The 22,376-nt window shown below is 38.6% G+C and overlaps 7 protein-coding genes across 7 annotated transcripts, besides 3 other annotated features; 4 read left to right on the forward strand and 3 right to left on the reverse strand.

The window, feature by feature from the left end:
* Positions 1 to 84: 84 nt before the first annotated feature.
* Positions 85 to 8,502, forward strand: TA20020 (uncharacterized protein; the record flags this gene model as incomplete). Its single annotated transcript, XM_949524.1, has 6 exons — positions 85 to 2,965; positions 3,030 to 5,917; positions 5,996 to 6,578; positions 6,648 to 7,268; positions 7,490 to 7,945; positions 8,018 to 8,502. 6 exons carry the CDS (start codon positions 85 to 87, stop codon positions 8,500 to 8,502), a joined length of 7,914 nt encoding a protein of 2,637 aa, XP_954617.1.
* A 152-nt stretch (positions 8,503 to 8,654) lies between these two features.
* Positions 8,655 to 10,428, reverse strand: TA20015 (polynucleotide kinase 3'-phosphatase-like protein, putative; the record flags this gene model as incomplete). Its single annotated transcript, XM_949525.1, has 7 exons — positions 8,655 to 8,849; positions 8,899 to 9,105; positions 9,140 to 9,303; positions 9,383 to 9,733; positions 9,924 to 10,051; positions 10,097 to 10,314; positions 10,345 to 10,428. The coding sequence occupies 7 exons, from the start codon at positions 10,426 to 10,428 to the stop codon at positions 8,655 to 8,657; spliced, it is 1,347 nt and encodes a 448-aa protein (XP_954618.1).
* Positions 10,429 to 10,686: 258 nt separating this feature from the next.
* TA20010 (uncharacterized protein) lies at positions 10,687 to 13,280 on the forward strand (the record flags this gene model as incomplete). The annotated part of the gene is made up of 2 exons (XM_949526.1): positions 10,687 to 11,897; positions 11,987 to 13,280. 2 exons carry the CDS (start codon positions 10,687 to 10,689, stop codon positions 13,278 to 13,280), a joined length of 2,505 nt encoding a protein of 834 aa, XP_954619.1.
* Positions 13,281 to 13,771: 491 nt separating this feature from the next.
* Positions 13,772 to 16,523, reverse strand: TA20005 (rna-processing protein, putative; the record flags this gene model as incomplete). The annotated part of the gene is made up of 5 exons (XM_949527.1): positions 13,772 to 13,960; positions 14,072 to 15,212; positions 15,253 to 15,353; positions 15,402 to 15,579; positions 15,652 to 16,523. The coding sequence occupies 5 exons, from the start codon at positions 16,521 to 16,523 to the stop codon at positions 13,772 to 13,774; spliced, it is 2,481 nt and encodes an 826-aa protein (XP_954620.1).
* Positions 16,524 to 16,887: 364 nt separating this feature from the next.
* On the forward strand, positions 16,888 to 17,833 carry TA20000 (rna-binding protein, putative; the record flags this gene model as incomplete). The annotated part of the gene is made up of 3 exons (XM_949528.1): positions 16,888 to 17,170; positions 17,275 to 17,571; positions 17,649 to 17,833. The coding sequence occupies 3 exons, from the start codon at positions 16,888 to 16,890 to the stop codon at positions 17,831 to 17,833; spliced, it is 765 nt and encodes a 254-aa protein (XP_954621.1).
* A 211-nt stretch (positions 17,834 to 18,044) lies between these two features.
* On the reverse strand, positions 18,045 to 18,910 carry TA19995 (vesicle transport protein, putative; the record flags this gene model as incomplete). Its single annotated transcript, XM_949529.1, has 6 exons — positions 18,045 to 18,317; positions 18,351 to 18,436; positions 18,466 to 18,553; positions 18,621 to 18,686; positions 18,716 to 18,777; positions 18,817 to 18,910. The coding sequence occupies 6 exons, from the start codon at positions 18,908 to 18,910 to the stop codon at positions 18,045 to 18,047; spliced, it is 669 nt and encodes a 222-aa protein (XP_954622.1).
* Positions 18,072 to 18,140: a sequence feature (1 probable transmembrane helix predicted for TA19995 by TMHMM2.0 at aa 192-214).
* A 167-nt stretch (positions 18,911 to 19,077) lies between the features above and the next one.
* Positions 19,078 to 19,149, reverse strand: a tRNA.
* A 293-nt stretch (positions 19,150 to 19,442) lies between these two features.
* Positions 19,443 to 19,515, reverse strand: a tRNA.
* A 554-nt stretch (positions 19,516 to 20,069) lies between these two features.
* TA19990 (protein phosphatase 2A regulatory subunit B, putative) lies at positions 20,070 to 22,195 on the forward strand (the record flags this gene model as incomplete). Its single annotated transcript, XM_949530.1, has 2 exons — positions 20,070 to 20,873; positions 20,939 to 22,195. 2 exons carry the CDS (start codon positions 20,070 to 20,072, stop codon positions 22,193 to 22,195), a joined length of 2,061 nt encoding a protein of 686 aa, XP_954623.1.
* Positions 22,196 to 22,376: the final 181 nt, after the last annotated feature.

Raw genomic sequence — 22,376 nt, forward strand, 5'->3', positions numbered from 1 at the left:
ACACATCTGGAAAATAGCTGGATAAAGAGTTAAGTTTTGGAATTTAATCCCGAATTATAGAGTTAACTGATAAAAAAAGCTGAAATGGCGGTCGGTAAAATGAGAAGAGCACCAGATAGTGGCGTTTCAAACGCCGTGTCAACTATAATTGAACACCAAAAGTTCAAGAAAATGTTGGTTTTCGGACTCAGATCACTCTCTGATTTGTGTAATCCATCCAATCAGTTGTACGTAGAAAATGCCCTCGAAGCGCTTGAAAGGAACGTAGTAAAAGGTATTTTAACGGCAGTGGAGAACTTTGGAGATGATGAAGATTTGGTATTGTGTTCAACCACAATCATGTCTACTATGTCACAGGGCTGCGTTGAATATAGGGAAGACGAGAAACTCCTGAAGAAGCTTGTGAATGAAGGAGGAGTTGACGTTGTCCAAAAGGCTTTGGAAAGAGCACCCCAAGATGAAGATGTTCTTGAAAACTGCCTCAAGTTTTTGGAAAACTTATCAAATCTAGGAGGGCTTGGTAAAAGAGGACCTGAGTTTGTTCCCCACGTTTGCAAGTGTATGGAGGTTGTGAAATCTTATCGAGTTGCGAACAGGCTCGTAGTGTGTCTTTCTAACCTCACGGATCAAAATGAGTCTTGTTTAGCCTTGAAAAATAGCCAAGGTGTTCAGCCATTGCTTGACTTGTGCCTCAAATTCACCAACCAAGATAAAAGTACAGGCCTGGTTGAAAGTTGCTTTAAGACCCTCGTGGCTCTTAGCCAGCTGAAGCTTGTGGATGAGTCTAACTTGCAGAGTGTTATTAACCTTGTGGAGTGTTGTAAGGATTCGAAGGTTGTTCTGAGCAGAGCGAGCGAAGTAATAAAGTCTGTAGTTGATACCGAAAAGTTGCAGAACAGTTTAAAGGTGCTTGAGAAAAATCAGTACGACAGCCCAGAGTACAAGGTGGCTGTGAATACACTGAGGTCACTTTCCTACATTTCAACATTATCTGATGAATTGGCTAAAAAGGGCGTTATTCCAATTCTTCTAAAGCTATTATCAGACAGCAGTGAAAAGCTTGGTTCTGGGGATGCAAAACCAGGAGCCTCTGCTGAACAGCTGGCTGAGGTGGTATTTGGAACCTCTAGAATGCTAGCCTCGATTTCCTCAAGTAATTCTGAATATGGTCAGCAAGTGTTATCTAACAAAGGTCTTGATGTTTTGGTGCGGGCACTTTCACAGAGTACCCAGCACCCGCGATCAGTTGTAGGTTTATCTTTTGCGCTTGTTCAACTTTTAAAACATGAACCTAAGTCCTTTGGAAGCGCTGTGTCAGTTGCCCTTCCAATCCTATATCAGTTGTCTGAAGATGAGGCCGTTTCTCAAGCTTTGGTTGAGTTTTTGTTGGCATGTAGTCAGTACTCTGAGCTAGAGTCTGTTTTTATCCAGAACAAGGTGTTAGAGATTTTGAGCACTTGCTGCCAGTACCACACTTCAAACCTAGCTTATCAGTTCAATGTGGTTTCAATCCTAAACAGATTTAGCCGTTTCATCGAAAATTTAAAGCTGATCCACGAGTACGGAGGATTGCAGGGCATAACATTTGCTCTAGAACAGAATTACAAGGACCTGAAGTATTGTTTAGAGGTTTTAAATTTTATATCTGCTCTGGCCTCTACTTCAAATTCACAAAAGTATTTGACCACCGGAGACTATTTAATTGCCGACGTTATCCTTGAACTTATGCTACACTATAGAGACAATGATGCTGTGATTGACTTATCAGTTAAGATTTTGGATCTTGTGTTGGAAGAGAAGGACGTTGAAAAGTATGCTAAACGGTTAAATACCGCTATGCCAAACTCTGTAAAGGATCCTGAAGGCACATTTAAAGCATTGGCAGCACTTACTGGTGTTCACAAGATATCAAGATTACGTCCCCTTTTGTCAAAGTATAACCCTTTGAACGGCGTTTTGAGTGCAGTTACTGGATGGCTAGATCACAACGGAGACCCTGAGTGGGTCAGGCAGAGGACTAACCTGACAAGGGCAGCCCTATCCCTTGTTGTGGTCTGCCAGACTAAGGAGGAAATTCAAGAAACGCTGTTTACGGTGAGTGAGTTGGCATGTGTTTATCAGGTTAAGAAGGTAATTGACCTTGAACAGTCAGACGATAACTTTTTGCTCCACTGCACTGGAGCTATCGTTGTATTGTGTGGCATTGATAGAACCTACGACGAGGCTGAGATGCAAGAATCTGTGGAGTGTGTTTCGAAGGTAATGAAACGTCATCAGGACGTTCGTCAGGCCCAGGCATCGCTTTTGGAGGCACTAAACAGACTAATGGAACAGTCCGACAAGCTTTTCTTATCAGCTATGTTAAACACTGGATGTTTGGGCTTAATTGTAAAGTATTTGAGCACTGTTCCAGTGTATTTAAATTTACAGATTTTGGGAATTGGGCTCATTCATAAATGTTCACAACTGGACCCTCAGGTGGTTGAGTTCCTAAAAACCTCAAACTGTTTCCAGCTTCTAAGGACCGTTAATCGTACTCACACTAAAAACAAGAAGCTTAAGGCAATTGTAGGTTCTCTGTTATCACTTTTGATGCCAGCAGATGCCTTGGAGTCTGAGTTGGATCAGCTTCTTAAAGATTTGGTAAACTATGTTGCAGAAAAGGATGCAGAGGGAGTTAACACCTGCCTCGTTTCAATTAACCAACTTCTCGTATCAAAGGAAGCTGTAAAGGCCGCAGTTATGCTAAATATTTATTCCCCGGTCAAGAAAGCACTTGATTGGACACTTGCAAACCCCAACCAATACAATGGTGAGGAAAATATATTTGAGCCCACTTTGGCTGAGTTTTCACTATTGGGTCTTAACATGCTGGTCAGTAGGATGGGACTTGTATATGCCACTAAAAATTCATTTACGAAGTTTTTTCTCACACTATTCACTTGCTTAACTGCCAATTCTAAAGGTATTTTCTTATATATTACTATTATTATATTTATTTGTATTTTATAAGTTTTAATGTTGAATAGTGATGATGGAGGATGGAGTGGTATCCAATTTGGACGGCTTGGTGTTGTTGTTTCGTCATGATGTAACAAATATAGACGAGGCTTTGAAGGAGGATTTGTTGGCTAAGTTATCTGGATGCTTCACTAGGATTTTGAATAGTCCTGCTGTGGTTTCGTCAGTGTGTAGGTGTTTGGGTTCGATGTGTGCGACCCCCGGAAAGTTAGACAAACTTTTGAATAACTCTAACTTTTCCAAGTTTTGCAATTATCTAGTCGATAACCTTTCATCACCCCAAAATACAGGTTCTATGGAGAAAGAAAAGGTGGTGGAGACCACATTGGTGGCTCTTAATGAGTTGCTCAGTACAAAGTACCAGATACTAATTGACTACTTTGACAAGAACACGAAGATTGTATCATCTTTGGTAGGGCTTTTGGAGGAGTATTACAAAACGTATGAGATTGTCGTTCTTGCCTCAAATCTCCTTTCATATTTTGACAAGCGTGTTGTGTTATCCAGACTTTCTAATCTTTCGTCATTTTTGGAAACGGTTTCCAAGACACTTCTTTACAACAAGGCGGACGTTGGTACAGTGATTGCTCTTCTCACCCTCCTAGTTCATTTGCTAGATGACACTAATAAGGAAGAGTTTAAGAAGACTAGCGTCGTTGAGAATATCTCAACTGTGATGCTGATGCACCTGGAGAATGATGAGGTGAGCAGATTGGGAGGGATTTTGTTTTCACTTCTAGGTGCTGAGTGCCAGATTTCAGCCCTAATGAAGAACGTGATTCAGATTGTTCAGGCTAAGGAGGAAAACATGGGCCAGAAGGTGGACAAGTTATGTCTGATGTTGGCGATGTATTTGTCGAGTGAATTGAAGGAGCGTTCTGAAGCTCTGAAGCACACTGAGCCATTTCTCTCTAGTCTTAACGATTGTGTTTCCTTTTTGGCTGACAACAGTAACCTTTTGTCGAGCACGTGCTGCGTTTCACGGAGGCTCTGTGATTCTGCATTTGAGGACCACGAAGATCCCTTTGGCGCATGGGCCGTTGCCAGCAGCTCCAACATGGCCCAGATTTCATCTCTGGTAAAGACCGAGTATGGGTATAGTAACCTGAAGTTTCTGGTTCACGCCTTTAGAGTTTTCACTGCATGTGTTTACAATGGTTACACCTCAGATACCATGCTCGGTGAGGCACCTGGCCTTATGGTCAGGACTGTTCAGGTTCTTGAACGTTACAAGGAGAATTCGGAACTGGTTTTTAATGTGTTGGAGTATTGTATGTATTTGGCTAATGCCACAGGATCTGATCCGGCTAGTACGACCCCTGGAGTCCAGGTACTCTTAGAGAATTTCGGGAACCCGGTTGATTTAATTACCAGTGCGCTCACGGTTAATAAAAACAACGAATTTTTACTTGTAATAGGTTTTAACCTTTTGGCTAAGCTCGTTTCAAGCACCAAAACCCTCGACGCTAATCAGGTTTCAAGCAGCGTCGAAACCTGTCTTAAACTGACAAAAACCGTTTCAACCAAGGGGGATACCGTTGACAAAAAGTTGCCCCAAAATAGCTCTCATCTGGGCAAAAATCTAATGGATTCATATGTTCGTTACTTTAACGCTGCGTATATGAATGGTTATTTGGATAATTACATGAGTGGAGATGTTGTGTCTAACATGGTGATGATGTTTGAGGGTAGTAATTTCGAGGGTCTGAGCCCTGTACAGTTTGCTCTCTTTGTATTAAACTCAGCGACAGCGGGTGAGATGGCACAGCTTGAGCGTTTGGGTGTTGTTCAGAAGCTGATTGGTTTGTTTGAAGGTCTTTTGCAGAATAACAAGGCTTTGAACAAGGATGAACTTTTACAGCTTTTTTCTGGCCTTTCGGATGCTGTAAAGAGGGACGCTATTAAGGCGGTTTTGGTGTTCAAGGAGATTTTCCCAAAACTTAAGGGTAATGAAGTACTTACTAGTGACGCTGAGGTTGTTTCACTGCTTTTGAACACTCTGATTGCTGCTGCCGAGGTAAAGGGAGTTGGAAGCCTTTTACACTCTATAGACCAGTTTGTGAAATATTTAGACCTTGTTTCAAATCTCTCTCCTGACCTTGTAACTAAATTGAAGACCTTGATCAAGAAGGATTTACCCAAGAAGAAGACATGTGAGACTGTATATGAAAATTTGACTGAACTAACAAACTCTGGTTCCAGCGATGAGTCTGTAAGTTCAGACTATTCTAGTGTCACATTGGAGAATGCCTTGATGATGGAAGATTTTCGTTTTGTGTCTGACTTGTTGTTGAAGTATAATGGTAAAACTCAGAAGTCTGGTGACCCAGAGTGCAGAGACTTTGGGTTTGGGTTTAAATGTGTGGATGTATGGTCTCGCTGTGAAGGAAATCCTAACGTAATGGCAAAATCTGGATTATCTGCATTACTTATTTCGGCGTTGGCTAAACAGTCTGACTTGGTCTTGACGGATGCTCTTTTGGTGTCTATATGCAGCTGCTGCCGGCAGAAGGATTTGCTCCTTTCGTTTGTATCTAATAAAGATCTGGTTCCAAATGCCGATGCCTTTCTGGCGAAGGCGTACCAGAAGCGTCTGGTAACCACTGGCGCTGACCCTAGTATTAACATTGAGGCTGCGTACGAGAATGTCCTTTTCAACGCTATGCTTCTCATTGACCTTACAGCAGTCAACCGCAAGGTTTATCTCAAGAGTAACGTTATCCCGAGTCTCATGGAGGTATGGAGCCTCCACGACCAAAACAAGTATTCCTCAACCAAGATTCTGCGTCAGGTTTTCCGAACTCTCCGCAAAATTGTCTCGGATCAAAACGTCCAACTCATGGTCAAATGCAAACTAGTACAAAGGGTCAATAAAGTCTTTTCTCAACTCACCACAGTATTTTTCTATATATATTATTAGTCCTACCGGGACAACTAACTATATATTTAAATATTGGCATATTTATTGGTGTAGGAAAGTAAGGGAGGTTCGGTATCTAGTGTGAATGAGGGTTTGATACCTGATGCTCTATTTTTGATTGGAAGTATGGCAATAATTTTGGAGATTAAAGAGGAGATTTGTAACGTACAGCTTCTGGAGAAGATTGTGACTGTGTTGGTTCGTTACGTAAAATCTGGTTCGAGTAGCGCTATTGTAACTAACTGTTGTCTAGCGCTGGCAAACATTTGCGTTGATTTTAAGACCGCCTCTGACAAGTTTTGTTCACTCAATGGGCCGCGTTTGAACCTTGATGTTTTTGTAAACTTTAAGTCAAACTTCGAGGTTGCTAATGGTTCCTCAATCCTACTCTGCAACTTACTGTACAAGAACGACAAGCTCAAGGAGCTCTACGGGAAAAATGGTACCCCTTCTGCACTGGTTGAATGTTTGATGAACTTTGTCGGATCTACAGAGCCCACTAGTCTTAGGTGTCTCCAGTCACTCTTCAAGGCTATTTCAAACCTCGGACTCTACACCAAAAACCTTCAGTATTTTATGGAGGCTCATATCGAATCACCGTTTAAAAAGTGGTTAAACAAAGTTTCACACACCAAAGGTATTTACTTACTAAAACCCTACTTAGTTTTAGCATAGTTTACTCTGAACTCATTGTAATATTGTATAGACTATGATGTGGAATTGGTTAAGGTTGGATTGAATTGTTTGAGTAATTTGGTGGTTGAGAATAACGGAGATTACATGAGAAGTTTCGGAGTAATTTTGGAGGATTTGGTGGGCATGTTGAACTTAGAGTTTGGAGATGGGAAGGTGGTGTTTTTGGTTTTGGATGTACTTAACAACTTATGCAGGAGCAAGGAAAATGCAGGTCGGTTTGTGGACCTTGAAGGTGTGTTTGCGACTGTGAAGAACATGCGAAGACTGAGCTACGACGTTGAGGTGCTTGTTACGGGTATTCACCTCTTTAGGCACATGGCCTATGGGAATGGAGCCGTTAAGCTGCTTGAAGTTGACATTTTCTCATTTCTGCTTGACATTTTGGTACAGGCAAACGAGCTCAACGATGTAGTAATTAGCAGCCTCAGGTGCCTTCGCAGGCTCGTCCATAGCCCTGAAATGGTCTACCTTCTCTGCTCTCAGGACGGACTTGATACCGTCATCAAGTGTAGCACCCGCATGAAGGACCAGAGCAGCGTTCTCGTAGAGTCAATTAGACTCATTCTCGGAATGCTCTACTACACTGACCCCTACACTGGAGGTGTTTCCTCCACAAAACAAAGTGACTCAGGTTCGATCATATCCCTTCAGGGGAAAACTAGCTATATATTTTAAATTAAAACATGTTAAATGTCTGGGTTTACTAGGATTTTATGCTGACTTATTTCTGAGCCAATTTCTAGCCAGATCAATTTTAAATAACTATTTCCACCAAAATTTTACACAATTTTAGATAATCATAGTATATGTAGTTATATAAAACACAAAAAGTAACTTTACAATTTTATGTAGATGAAAGTACTGGTCTGAGTGACGGGGAATCAGATTATGGATGGGAGAATATAGGTATGACTGCGACTAGCATAGTGGAGGTGATTAAATTTAGTTGCTATGTGGCTTCTCTGGAATCATGTCTGAAAATGTCTAGGCTACAATCTTCGGTAGTCTCTTTGTGCGTGTACTTTATGTCTTGTGGCCTTTGTGGTGAGGAGCTTGCTATGAACGGCTTCTCGTTGGTACTCGAGAATTTCATCTCGAGTTTCTGCCTAACTGCTCCGAACCTCGCTTTACTTGCCATCTCAGCACTCGAGGCCAGCTTCAACTACCCTCCTGATCTCCGCAACAGCATACTCACCAAACCAATTCAGAAGAAGCTGCGAGATCTCACACTTGTGGTCACCGATAAACAATCCAAAGCTAAGTTAACCAAGCTGCTCGAGCACGTTTCAAACAACACAAGCCCATCTGGTATTCAATTATCTATTTATTTATATATCTATCGTTGCATTCAATTACCAATGTAATTGTATAATGTAATAGTTATTGGAAAATTTGACTTGGGTCTGAGTGAGTGGAATGTGGACCCATATCCGAATGGTGTTCATGATTTACCCGAATCAATGAAGGAGATGCTCAGGAACGGGGGAAAGTTTCAGCTTATTACTGAGGGTGAAGAGGAGTTTAAGAGGCGTTTGAGGCGAGGAAAGGAATTTGAGTACTCGTGGAGGTCGAGTCAGGATCTTCTCACTCTCGAGTGGATGCACGACGGACTCCAGGAGAAGAACAAAGTTGCCTTTATGCGCGTCCGGAACATTGCCAGGGGACTCAAACACGATCTCCTTGTCAAGGCCAATCAAAAGGATTACAAACGCGTCTCGAACACCAACACCCTTGTGCTCCTCGGCTCCTCTACTGAGGAGTTTCCTCAAGGCTTTGCACTTCCTATGGTCTTTAAAAACAATCATGAACGTGAAGCTGTAGCTGAAGCATTTATACAGTGGCGTGATGCTTCCTCATTTAACTGATTTTCACATATAACACTATTCTTGTAAACCTTGTACGCATTAAGTAGTGATATCAATAACGAATAAATAATTTTAGTCTAGTATATATACATTAGTTTGGTTCGACAAAATATTATAAACCTTTAACAATAATATATGTATATTCAAGACTTTTATGGCAAGTGGAGTTGTGTGAGTTCATTGTGTTCCATTGGAAATGATATGTCGTTGATGGTGTAGATGATATTGGGACCCTCGTCGAGTGATGGTCTTTCCACTATTAACTTGGTCAACTGTCTCTTACTATGGAATGTACCCTTTACTTCTGGCACTTGGAAAAATTCCCTCGTTTTTTCATCACAGCACAACTGTACTTCCATTAGACATAAATAACTCGGTAAATAAATAGTTACGAACCCTTTTAACTTTGTTTAGGTGATTGACTAGATTTTGGGAAAGGTCCAAGTGTACAAAGGTGACCAACACTCCCAGAGATGAGGCCAGGTGTACGAATTGAACGCGTTCATTGGCGGTGTTATTAATATCATCGATGACAACATTTTCTCGTTTTATCAGCTTTTTCCTCAAGGATTCCATAAAGTGAAAAGTACTTCCAAAGTCAGACTACAATGTTACTAATTGCCATTTTGGTACTTACCTGTGACATTGGTGTGAAATTCCTAAAAATTCTTGAAAAATGTGTCTTTCCAGATGACAAGTTCCCAATCAAAAGAATCAAGCCGCTTGGGACAACAGGGAAAAAGGGTTTCGATCCCACCAACAATGGGTCAAAGTCCAGCTTTATGTTATACTCCGGTACTCCTATATTCTCTTTTATACTTTCATAAATAAGCATTTGTGTTTATCAAAAAATAATTATTGATAACTGGTTAGGTAATACCGTAAAAGTATTCATCTGGTGTATAGAAAGTTAAGGAGTTGTTAATGGCGAATTTGAAGTCACAATCTGAAAAATCTTTGCTGAATCTGTTCTTCATCTTGGATATCGTTAATTTCTTGATTATTTCGTACGGGTTAATGTAAACAATGGTTCCATTTTCATCAATATTATAGTATCTACGTGTTGAGTAGTCTGTAGATTTTAAAATAGATAAAATATTCCGCATCATCAGTGACGATGATTTATAGTCTAATCTACGTCCTGCTGCATCTCCTACAAAAAAACTGTTATCCCTATCCACGGGTAGTCCTCCATTTAGTTTTTTCTCGAAAAAAAGTAACATCCCGGGTGCTAAAACGATGAAGAACGTCCGAACATACCAGGTTTGCGATAAATGTCATGATCAGTTCTACATATATTGTAAATTATTGTGAACTTACGCCAGTAATATATACAAAGGGATGTCAACTATAGAATCGTTAACAGTTTTGTGTACTAGGGGATAAATATGGTTAATTAGTGCATAGAAATAGAAACAAACGCTCTCTTAAAAGAAGTTCGATCCGTTCTGAAGAAAATTGAATGGAAAGAAACAAACCTAGAATTAGATATGCAGAAGGAATGTTCTCGAGCATACCGCGCTGGTTAGAAATGATCAAAATTCCTTTTCTATAGCATTATGCATAATTAATATGAATTTTATAGAATTCTTACCCTTGTTTAAGTTCATTATGTAGTTTTTCCTTGACGTTTGGTGCGAATAAAACAAAATCGTTGGGTATTAGGGGTTTTGAGATTTGGATTTGGACTCCTCTTTTAAGTTCTTCTACAAAGTAACTGGGAGTTATCATTAGCGTATTGTCCATGTCATAAATTGCGAAATTAGTGCAAGGCTTTGGGTCCTTGTAACTTCTGTATAGGACGGTCCGATACTAAAAGGCATTGGTGAGGGTTAAACTTACCATTTTCCATCCTTCCGGCAATTTGAACCATCCTTCCTCAGATTCACAGGAGTTTCCATACGGTTCGGAGAAACTCTCAGACATATAAAGCAATTTTAAAGAAAATTCCACCTAATTTTTCCACCATTTACACTACTATTATTTACACACTATTTTATTAAATATTTCATCATTAATATTATATTTTATTTGCTTTTAGTATTTTTGAAGCATTATTATATTTAAAACAGATTTTCTATGCAGTTAATTGTTATAAATGTAATCGCCACTAAAGTAGCCATGAAAGAATAAATATAAATTTTACCTCAGAATCCTACTTCACTGGGTAAAGTGGTGAAAGGGATGGATTTATCAACTCCTCTTTTTTCTGATATCCTTTTAGAAGGGCTATCTCTGGACTCTGAGGTTTTCTACACATGCCAAAGGATTCTACACTCTTACAGCACTGATACAGAATCTCACACTGGTGATAGTGGAGACGAATCTAGTCATAAAATAGCGGATGAAGAATCAATTAGACCTTCTCCTTCCTACATATCATCGTTGATTAAGACAGGGCCCGAAGGGATAAAAAAAGAACTTGAGAAGTTAAACCAATGTGTATCGGCACTTGATTCACTTATGAACAAGGGACTCTTAAACAAAACTACTGAGATAGTTCAGAGTTTTGAAGAAGTCAATGACTATAAATCTACACTTGAATCTCTAGATCTTGATTTGAAAAACTTGAACGAGGGAGTTATTTCAAGGTACAAGAGTATTTTAACCTTCTACAACTCAGTAGAAACTGGAACAACCTCTTTAGATCGTCTGCGCAGCGTATATTTATACTCCTTAGAGTGTAGGAGGATTATTTTATTCCTCAAAGGTCTCCACGAAAAGAGTAAGAAACTCAAGTCCACAGTTAGGGACTTTTTAGAAATGTTGTTAGTAGCCACAAAGTGCATGTTATGCCTTGACAAAATACTCAATCTAGAGAAGACGGAAGGACTATTAAAGGTTATGCAGTACTGCGAAGACCTAAAGAATTACATAGTAAAGTTTGTGTATAATTATGCTTATTCGCCCCTGTTTGAGCTTAACGAAGGCACTGATGGGTCAGGCCCAAACCAAATGAATCTTATAGAGCCAGAAAAGGACGTTGAAAAAATAGTTGTAATATCGCATGTAATATACAGAGAACTATCAGTGTCCTCCAAAGGAATGTTGGATCTTGTTGAACGTTTGGTCTACCACGGTAGCACTTGCATTGACATGACTGAGGTGATGAGTGAAAACAATTACGAGGAATGGCAAGGCATATTCATGTCTCAAGTTTCACAGTTCTTTCTCAAGTATGTGAGGAACCAGAAAAGCCTCTATTTCATATGCAAGTGTTCCAAATATTCATTATTAGAGAAGCTGGACAAGATTGAACGTGAAACAATATCTCAATACCTTGAAACATACGTACATGAGGACCAAAAGGAACCCTTTTCACTACTCGAACTTTACACTAAAAGATCAATCGCATTCCTTCAATCAACACTCTCCAAATTATATTCAAACGACAGGTATTTCTACCATAATATTAACTATTAGTTTTTACCCTTGAAAACAAATTTAAACTTATTCTATATTATATACTGAATATTGGTAATAGGTATGATGTTGTGATGTTAGTTCCACAGTTAATATCTCTGGGAGACAGCATGCATGAAGAGTTGGCCCATATTAACATCCCATTCAACATACACCGGTACTACTATAAGACCTTATGCGAGGATTACGCAAAGAGTTTCGTGTCAATAGCAGCCAAGAAGATCATCCCAGTCTCAAAGACCTCGTTTCTAAACTGCATCAGAGCACTTCCAACACTGGAGTCGTCCCCTCCGGCACTCTCCACAGAGTTAAACCAGGCCACACACATGCTAATGAACTTGCCAGTGGACAATGAACTCTGGAATGTGATTTCAGAGTTCTTAGAAAAGTCTAAAATGTGCCCATCATTGTTCAAGCAAATTTGTGCAATCGTTTCCTCTGCACTTGAGACTGTGTTTGGTAACATTTCAGAGATAAAATCATACCAGGGAACTAAGCTGAGCCTAAGCGATGGCGGTAGTAAGATTACACTCGTCAAGCCTAACGATTGCCAGGTCTTAAATGCGAGGCTTTTCATGTACGTGTTCACAATTGTGGATGGAATTGAATCCAACTTGAGTTCACTTATTCCACCCGACTCCAACCTTTTAACTATATTAGATTACGGAAAGTCCATTGAATTGGTTAGCGGATGGTCTGATGATATCTCTAACACGATTTGGCACATTCTTTCATACATTTCAGTAGATAACTTGGAGTTCAACTGGACCTGTCACCAAGTAAACATCGCAACTAACAACCTTGTTAAGATTTTAAACTTCCTCAAAGACTCTTATTTTGATCCTCTATTGCCAGTTGGAAAGATTAAACTGCTGTTGAAGTTTTGTTCAATCACCGTCGCTTCATTCCTTATTTATTCCATAACCACTTGGCCTTTAAATGACGATGAGAGGCTTAGTATGATCAATTTCACTACTGAATTGGAGTTCAGTCTCTCTGATCTTCTACACCAAAAGCTAGGCAAACCAGAAACTGACTACTTTTCATTCCTGAAACGGCTCATATTTCTCTCTGATGATGAATTGTCCTCTGTGTTTTCACAACACACACCATTCCCAAAGGATGTACTATTGTTACACATCGCATGCAGACTTATACGAGACAATTCACTCAATGAAGTCATTTACAAACATTTGAATTATACAAGCGTTCATTTCATGCTATTATCTTTTAGGAACTCTTTGTTACAGGGCCCAGACCCAGACAATCTTGAAAAATTACACAAGTTTTTGTCTACTCTTTGTTTAAATTTACCTCTTTACAATGATGTAATGGCCCATTTAACTGGGTTCTAGTCTTAACCATCCCCTCAGAAATAATGTAGTATATAATTTATTATGAATATAATTATTATACATTTGTTCATACACACTTATATATAGTTTGTTTGCTACATTTTATGTATATTATTAAAAAAATAAGTTTAGTAATAAACCTGTTAATTTCAAATAAAAAATGCTAAGGTTCCTCAAATTTAGAGGAAATAGGCCAAATTAACCGAAATATAAATAAATATTAATAAAATAATTTAAAATATAAAGGATCTAAAAATAAACAAAAATCTTTGAGGTGATTACACCGAAATTACACCTAAAATATTGAAAACGTATATAAAAGGCCTACATAAGGTTAAATTCCCGAGGAATTTTATTACTGTCCCGATTTTCCTCACGTCAGTATTCAATCAGGTGATAAATATATTAGTTTAAGATCAAGAAGAGGTGTGTGGTCTGTTAAATACTATAATTTCACTTTAAAACAAAAACAAATCTAATATTGTAATATATTATGTTTGTGTTAGTTTCTCCAGTTCAGTTAGTGGATTTTCTTCTAGTTCCTCGACTTCATCGTCCTGGCCAACCTCCTCAACATTGTAGTATACCTTAGAGTACTGAGCCTGGACACTGCGCTTTATTCTGAGCATCTCCCTAAACGAGTCTTCGTTCCCATGTAAAACCTCAAACTCTCTCCAACCCTATATATAGTAAAGCACAACAACTCAACTGTATATAACTATATTTACATCATGAAACTAACTAGAGTCTAGATAATTAACTAGAAAGATAAGTATGTGCTAAAGTAATACCTTCCAAAAGTCAGTATTGATTGAAGGATCTGAAATCTGAGATGAGTAGACATAGATTGCTCTCGCACGATCAATTTCACCGAGTCCTCTTTCCATATGAATGTACATGGAGCAGAGTTCCCTAGCAACATCGTCACTGACGTATTCAAGGCACTGTTGGTAAATTTGTCTTGTTTGAGTGACACCAAAGAACTCACAGGTCTTAGCCACGTAAAACTTGATCAGCGTGAGCTGGTCCTCCTTATCAGCCAGTTTACAAGCATCGTCGAGGATCGAAAGGAACTTTTTTACCATGCCGTACTCCTCCTCCATGCTAGCGTATAGGTAGAAGAGGTACTTGACAAATTTGGGAGGAACCTTCAACTCCCTGTTGTAAAGGCACTGGTCGAAGATTTCTCTAGCGCGCTCCAACTTAGTACCTTTATACCTGCGGACGAACTTGGTCAGATAGGGTAAATACAAGTAGTAAAGCTGAGGCCACTTGAAGAGAACGACGCATTTCTCGAAGGCGTTGAAACTAGCCTCAAAGTACTTGTGCTGTTCAAGATATCCTGCAAAACTAAGAGCTACTTGCGGTGTCACAACCTTCAATTCAACCATCTTGTTAAAGGTCACTCTGGTTGTTTCAATGGTGCCAAAGTTCTGCTCCATGTCAAGGGAAAGTGTCCAGAGCTTAACGGAAGTATGTAATCGCTTTGAAATTGAGGTTTTCCCATTCCCGCTGACAGACCTGCGGCTGATTTCAAGAGCCTTCTTGAATTGCTTATGTCTAAGGTACATCTCAACCCAGCAACACCAGAGAGTTGCAAGGTCGTCCACGTACTTAAAGTCTGATTTCGAAGCCTTTTCATATATCTTATCTGCGTTTTCCAAATCACTTCGTTCCTCGTAAAAAGTAGCGAAACGTGCCCAAAGTTCAGTAACTCTACCCACACTCTTTGACACGTCAATAGTCTGAACGGCCTCTGCGTATATCTCAACCATCCTATTAGGGTCGTCCTTGAACAGTTGTATGTAATTGATCCAGTTGTATACGTTGTGGATGTTCTGTTTAAGCTTCACAGAAGCCAGGAGCAATGCTCTGTTATTGACCAAACTCTCCAACCTTTCAACTGTCATTAACGTTTCCAATTGGTCAGTCCTAATATATCATTACATATATGCTATTAATAAATTGATACCCCAGTTTATTCGATTGTTTCGCGTAATTTTCCAGAAATTTAGCATACACATCGAAGATTATTGAAAAATCTTGAACCGTAGTTACTCTATCCAGAGCCTCCTATTAATAACATCAGTACGAAAAATTAATTATATAAGTTTTTAGTACCTCGTAAGTGTCTCTTGCGATGTTTAGTTGCCCTCTAACAATGTAAATATCAGCCAGAATAATCCAGAGGGTCGCAACTTGGTCTGTATATTTTCCGATCCCCTCCTTAATCAAGGTTTCGACGGGTATACTGGTTATGGCATCAGAGTGGTCTCGGATCAACTCACAGAGCTCAATCCTAAAAAATAATTAAAATCAAACCTGACTGTGGATACATATGTGCATAACTGTATACGGAGATTAGCAATACCATAAATCATATGAAGATTTGCCTGATTCTGAAGCGAAAGTATGGTCATTAAGGAGCTTATATAGGACCTGAGCCGCGTCATCGTAGCTCCCATGCCTCTTCAAAAATTCGTAAAGCACTTCTCTATAGCTCGGTTTTAGCTGTATATATCTCCTATAAACTGCTTTGCCTAGGGGTAACAAGTCCACTTCATTGACAAATTTGAGGTACTCGTCCCAGATGAGGTGGTGCTGTGTTATTGCAATGTTAAGTAGTGCCTTATCGTATAGGCGTCTGACCTTTGTAATGCGATGTTGGAATCTCAAAAATGCTCCATATAACAGGTAAAATGTAGGATATGCAAAGTTGTGTATCAAACAGGACTCAAACACTAAGTTTACTCTTTCATACGGCTGGGGATCAGATACAAATGGCTCAGATATATCCTCTACTAGGTCCTTAACATAGTTATACCACACCTTATAACTAAGAGGAATGTACTTTACGGCCTTTTCATAAGCTTTAAATATCTTGTTATTTATATTCTCGTATGATACATCACCTAACAGGACTGTCGCTTTCCCTTGTTCAGGGGCCTGATCCACCCTGTTAAGTTTCCAAATATCTGAAATTCTGTATAATTGTCGAGTTTTCCTTGGGGGTCTTAACGACTTCAGCAGATTAACGTGCTCTATCCATGGTTTACACCTGTATGGATCACGTCCAATTACTTCGTGGAACTGCTTATCGTACAAAGTGGCCAAGTCCATAATTTCTTCTTCATTTGACCTAAAATCGTCAGAATCTCCGTCTTTATGGTTATTTAAGTGATTATTTCCCAGATTAGGGTCAGTTCCCTGTGGAATCTTTAAAGACCGTTCAAGTTTGGCCATTATTTAGTGGTTATTTTGAAAAATTAAGTTTATATTTATACATTATTTAAATTATAGTATTTAAATTTGTGTTTAGTTTAAAATTATAGTGTGATTTAATGGTAAAATCCAATTCAATTAGGCATAAAATGGCCGATAGAATTACATATTGAATAGGGAATATAAAATACTTATAATACACAAACTATATACTTGAAATAATTACAAATTAAGTTCAGAATATTAGAAAACAAAAATTAAAGAAAAATGTAAAAATTAATTAGGTTGTGGTGTATAGTCAGCAAAATCATTGAATTATTCATTCTAATCCATTAAATGTAATATATAATTTAACATATTTTATTTGAAGTGGCTGGATTATAGAATGAATGACGTTAATCAAGTCAACCATACTCCACAGCCCAAGGCTTATTACGCTTTCGACGATCCCTTAAATGAGAAAAAGCTCAGGGTTTGGGTAGGCAGTATCCCAGGATTCGTAGAAACTGACGAGTTCCTAATGGCCCTGCAGGTTGCCGGAGTCCCCCCCGTTTCGGAGATTGTTTTCAAGAAGTGTCCCATCAGAAGTTGGGGATTCTTGACTTTTAAGACTTTCGAGGACGCTTCCGAATGTATACAACTGATTCATGGCAAGAAACTCTTTGAGCGTATGAAAATTAACTATTTTTATATTTTCTTGAATACAAATTATTCTGTTTAACTGCTTTATTTATTTCCATATCACACATTATAACCTTATAATTTCCCGTAGAATCTGATTATACAATTGAGGCAAGGTTTGCAAACCCTCACGAGTCTGGACAGAAGAACGAAAATTATAGAAGCCATTCTTCAGGCTTCCTTAGTGACGCCCATCGGACCTCGCTCATAAACTCTCTAACTGAGGAGAGCTACGACTTACTGCAGGACGCAGGACGTACTACACTGTGGCATGTATACAAAGACGAAAATGGTGTTCCCTACTACTACAACTCAATTACAGGACACACCCAATGGGAAAGACCAATCCCTCCACTATTGGCCGTTGAAGCTTCAACTTCCTTCATGAGTATTATTCTACTCAGATATATAACATGATAAATATTCCATTACATATTGTGTATTCAATTTTACATTGGAATATAGGTGATCGTAATAGGTTGAATGCACCTCCAGGTTCAAATTTGTTTATATTTCATATTCCCAACGTGTGGGACGATGCTGAACTTTCGATGCATTTCACACCATTTGGCAATTTAGTATCAGCTAAGGTTCAAAGGGACGCAAATGGATGTAACTCAGGTATAGCAACCAAACTTCATTGTAAATAACCTATAGGCTTCGGATTTGTAACCTACGATAATCCTATAAGCGCCAGCGCCGCTGTACACCTAATGAACGGGTTCGCGACCCACTCTAAATTTTTAAAAGTACAACACAAGAGTAACAATAATGAATAATTTTAAATCTCTACTAGTTCATACTACTCTTTAACACACACTATACGAACGCATATTTAGTATATGGGTCAACTATATTACATTATTTAGGTTTCAGCATTAGAAATTTAATCAGTCTGATTGTGAGGATAATTAAGATTGTAACTCCGATTCCGATTTGGACGACTTTTAAAATAACTCTGTTTAATCTGCCTTGCTTCAAAAGACAACACAAATACTCGTCAGCTCCCGATAGCGAGAATTTGGCTCTAGTCAGCTCGGAACTAACGTTATCAATTACATTCCTCTGTTGAGTTAAGTTCTTGGATGCGTCGTAACCCAGCCTTTCAGCCTCATTCGCAACGTCGCAGGAAGTCTAACAAATTTAAGTATATAATAAAACAAGTACCTTGATGAACATAAGGCCTTTACTTAACATTTCCCGATTCTTACTAAAGGTTTTAAATTCTCTGGTGTTCCCGAAGGAAGAAACCTCTAAATAATATTTACAAGGCTAATATTACCTCCGAGAAGTTCTCTCCGCTGAAGTTCAGTGTGGAATGACCTACTGCAATCAGAGGCTTCCTTCAAAAAGTTTCTTATTTCCTTAACCTATTGACATTAAATATTGTCAAATATAAGGAAAACTAGTTAATTTAGCAGTTTGTTGGCAATTTACCTGTTCTAAACGTTCAAATCCGGAGGAGTCAGAATAACTCCTGGCCTCAAGTTCCATTTGCATTAACTAAAGGTCAAAATTGAGAAAGAAAATACAGTTTGCTCGGAAGATGACAACAAATTGTCCAATTCTTTCAAATACACTCCAATATTGGCGGCTAAACCTCATTATAACAAGGTAAATTATATAAACTTACAGTTCGGGTTATCTTTACAGAGTTTAACTTTATCTTTAATACTCTCCAGTGTAACTTGTATCTGGGAGTTATACTGATTATACAAATCTCCCATTATATATAATTATTAAAAAATTAATTAAAATCCTGAAAAGAGAACAATTGTAATTAACACATCGGGAGGATATCAAAAAACTACAAATAAATTTAATATTTATATTAATTAAATTAAATAGCAATAAATAAAATAATTCACGTTGAAAATATTCTTAAATAAAAGGTTGTCCAAACCAGGAATCGAACCTGGGTTGCCACGGCCACAACGTGGTGTCCTAACCTCTAGACGATTTGGACTATGGCGAAATCACATTTTTCGATTTTAAGTCATACCAGCAATGACCAAAAATGATTTCTTAAGTACATATGAAGAAGATTATGAAATTCAAATAAAAAATATTTTAAAAATTATTTTAAAAGTTGGGTATTGATTCTATCTAAGAAGGAGGACTTGGGATCAATCTTTGAATAATTGACGGGAAACATATTAATAATTAATTATTCAAATATTTTAATTTTTGATTTTTAATACTGTAAACAAAAAACTTAATTACACCAAAATAATAATCCTAATCAACGTAAAATAGACTTGCCGTGGCCAGGGATCGAACCAGGGACCTTCAGATCTTCAGTCTGACGCTCTCCCAACTGAGCTACCGCGGCTGACCATTCGATCCATTTTACAATTTATAAGCTTTGGACTGTTTAAACATACATCACCTCAGATTATTGATATCACAAGTTTTATTTTATGTTTTACACTCTCCTGACATATTTTTCAAATTAAAAATTATCTAATTACTTTATATTTGCCACATATCCAGTTTTTTACACTAAACTTCCTCCGATTTTCCATATTTATTAAATCATTTTAATATTTTCAATAAATTTGTGATTCGAAATACTTTAGTTATATTTTTATTAATCGCAATTAAGAGACGTATAGTATTATATTTCATCATTTCATTGAATCTAATTTAATAAAAATTTAAATAAAGCACATGAAATTTAATTTGATCGAATTTCAGTATTTTTGCCCGTAATTTCTCAAAGAATTTTCTGAGCTGGCACCATGAGGTTAGACCATTAATTTATAATTACGTTTTAGATTGTTTCGCTCATCTAGAGACAAAAGATCAGCTAGTTCAGATAACGATGACTCCCGATCATCACATGGCCGTAACGATGACTCTCCTCAGAAATCGCTCTTCAGAACCATGGGCCACATGTTCTCAAGGTCACCAACAAGGAAAAATGATCATGCCCAGTATCGCGCCGGCACCCCCTCAAGTACAGGCCGCCTGTCAGATGATACTCCAGCATCAGTAAAGTCGGAACGACGAGGTTGGTTCTCAAGGTTGAGCGATTCCAGCAGCATGAGGTGTGAAAGCGTCACGTCGAAGTCATTGGGCTCAAACTCACCAAAATCTTGCGGAGAATCCTACTTAGTCGACAGCTCAGTCGGTTCCCTGTCACTATCACCTCTTTCGCTCAGAGGCTTTGAAGACGAACGACAAGAACACATAGAGCCACATCAACTGAGACCATATAACACCCAGTGGGACAAGTACAGAAGTGATAGACCATACCGCTCCGATAGCAAAGATACAATAATGCTTAACGATGACATAATTGAAGTGGGCTACAGGTACCACACGGTTCCATTCGCATCATCGTCGGACGACAGTGACTTTGAAGTAAAACACGCGAGCGGAATAAACCTCTCGCAAGCAACATACGACAATAACATCTGGTTCTACGACGAGGACTCAAACAAAGATCAAAAACGAGTAGTGAAAGAGCGAAACTTTTTTAACATAAGGAACAAGCTGAATAGTATGCATAAGGCATCGCAGTCGAAAGCCTTCAAGATGATAGGCCAGAGAGCACAGAAAAGTCCGCCGCAAAGACTGGAATACTCTAAGCCGCTAGAATCACCACATCTAGAACCGTTTTCACCAAAGCCGAAACCATCAATTACCTCAAGAGAACATACAGTAATAAAACTGTCAAACCAATCGGTACGTTGACTACAAAACCGTCTTATTTTTTAAATACAATATATATAATCCCATAAAATATTTAGGTGGAGGAGAATGTCATATACGATGTTGACCCAGACCACAATAAGAGTGTGGAGGACGTATTTTCATTACCTCTGCTGAGAGACACGCCCTCTGCGAACAGACCAGAATTATTCCAGAAGAAGTTAATAGCATGCCAAACTGTGGTTGATTTTGACCCGAAGAAACAGATGCAGAAAGCTATAGAGCTGAAACGCCAAGTGCTTCTTGACATCGTGGACTACATTAGTACAACCAGAAACTCAATAAATGAACGTATCCTACTGGACGTCATAGATTTACTCTCAGCGAACGTGTTTAGATCATTGCCTCAAAACCCAAAGAAGAGAAACATTTACGACTGTGAAGACGACGAACCGACACTGGAGAAGAGCTGGCCTCACCTCCAGATAGTGTATGATATATTCCTCAGAGTGATCGTCTCAAATGACGTTACGTCGAAAATGGCAAGAAACGCAATAGACAAGACGTTTGTGCTTAAGCTGTTGGCAACTTTGAACTCTGAAGACCAGCGTGAACGCGACTACCTTAAGACCATTCTCCACAGGATTTACGGGAAGATTGTTCCGCTTCGAAACTTCATCAGAAAGGCAATTGAAAACGTGTTCATCCACTTTGTTTACGATACCGAAGTCCACTATGGAATCACAGAACTTCTGGAAATACTCGGAAGTATAATAAACGGATTTGCAATACCGCTAAAAGAGGAACATAAAATATATTTGAGGAATGCTTTGGCACCTCTACATAAGCCAAACTCGCTAAGGACGTACCACGCCGCCCTCACATATTGTATGATACAATACATTAACAAGGATAGAACACTATCTGCAACAATACTCACATGTATACTAAACTACTGGCCGTCAACAAACACACAAAAGGAGATCCTATTTCTAAACGAACTTGAAGAAGTACTCTCACTCACAGAGCTTCCAGAATTTAACCTGGTCCTCAACCAGCTAGTTAAACGGCTCAAGGTCTGCCTCTCCTGCACACACTTCCAAATCGCAGAAAGAACACTTTATATGTGGAACAATGAAAGGATAATGAGACTGTTCAACATGTCAAAGGCAACAGTATACCCTGCACTGGTGCCGATCCTAAACGAAAACTCAAATACACACTGGAACTCTGTAGTTCGCACATTGTCATTCAATATATGTAAACTATTAAACGAAACTGATCCACAACTATATCAAAAGTCAATGGAATCCAACTCACTAGATATGTACGTTTTAATAGATATTCTACCCTGACTATAATCCATATTATTCATTAATTACTGTCTATTTAATATAAATTATCCTTTATTTACAGTAAATTTAGATAATTACTACTAATTTGGTATTATCTATGACCAAACTTAATTTTGTTGTACGGTTCTGTAGGTGTAGTGATGAGCACTCTGGATTATGGGATAAACTCGAATCCTCATTT

Source organism: Theileria annulata, chromosome 1, assembly GCF_000003225.4.
Source record: "Theileria annulata chromosome 1, complete sequence, *** SEQUENCING IN PROGRESS ***".
Taxonomy (NCBI): Eukaryota; Apicomplexa; class Aconoidasida; order Piroplasmida; family Theileriidae; genus Theileria; species Theileria annulata.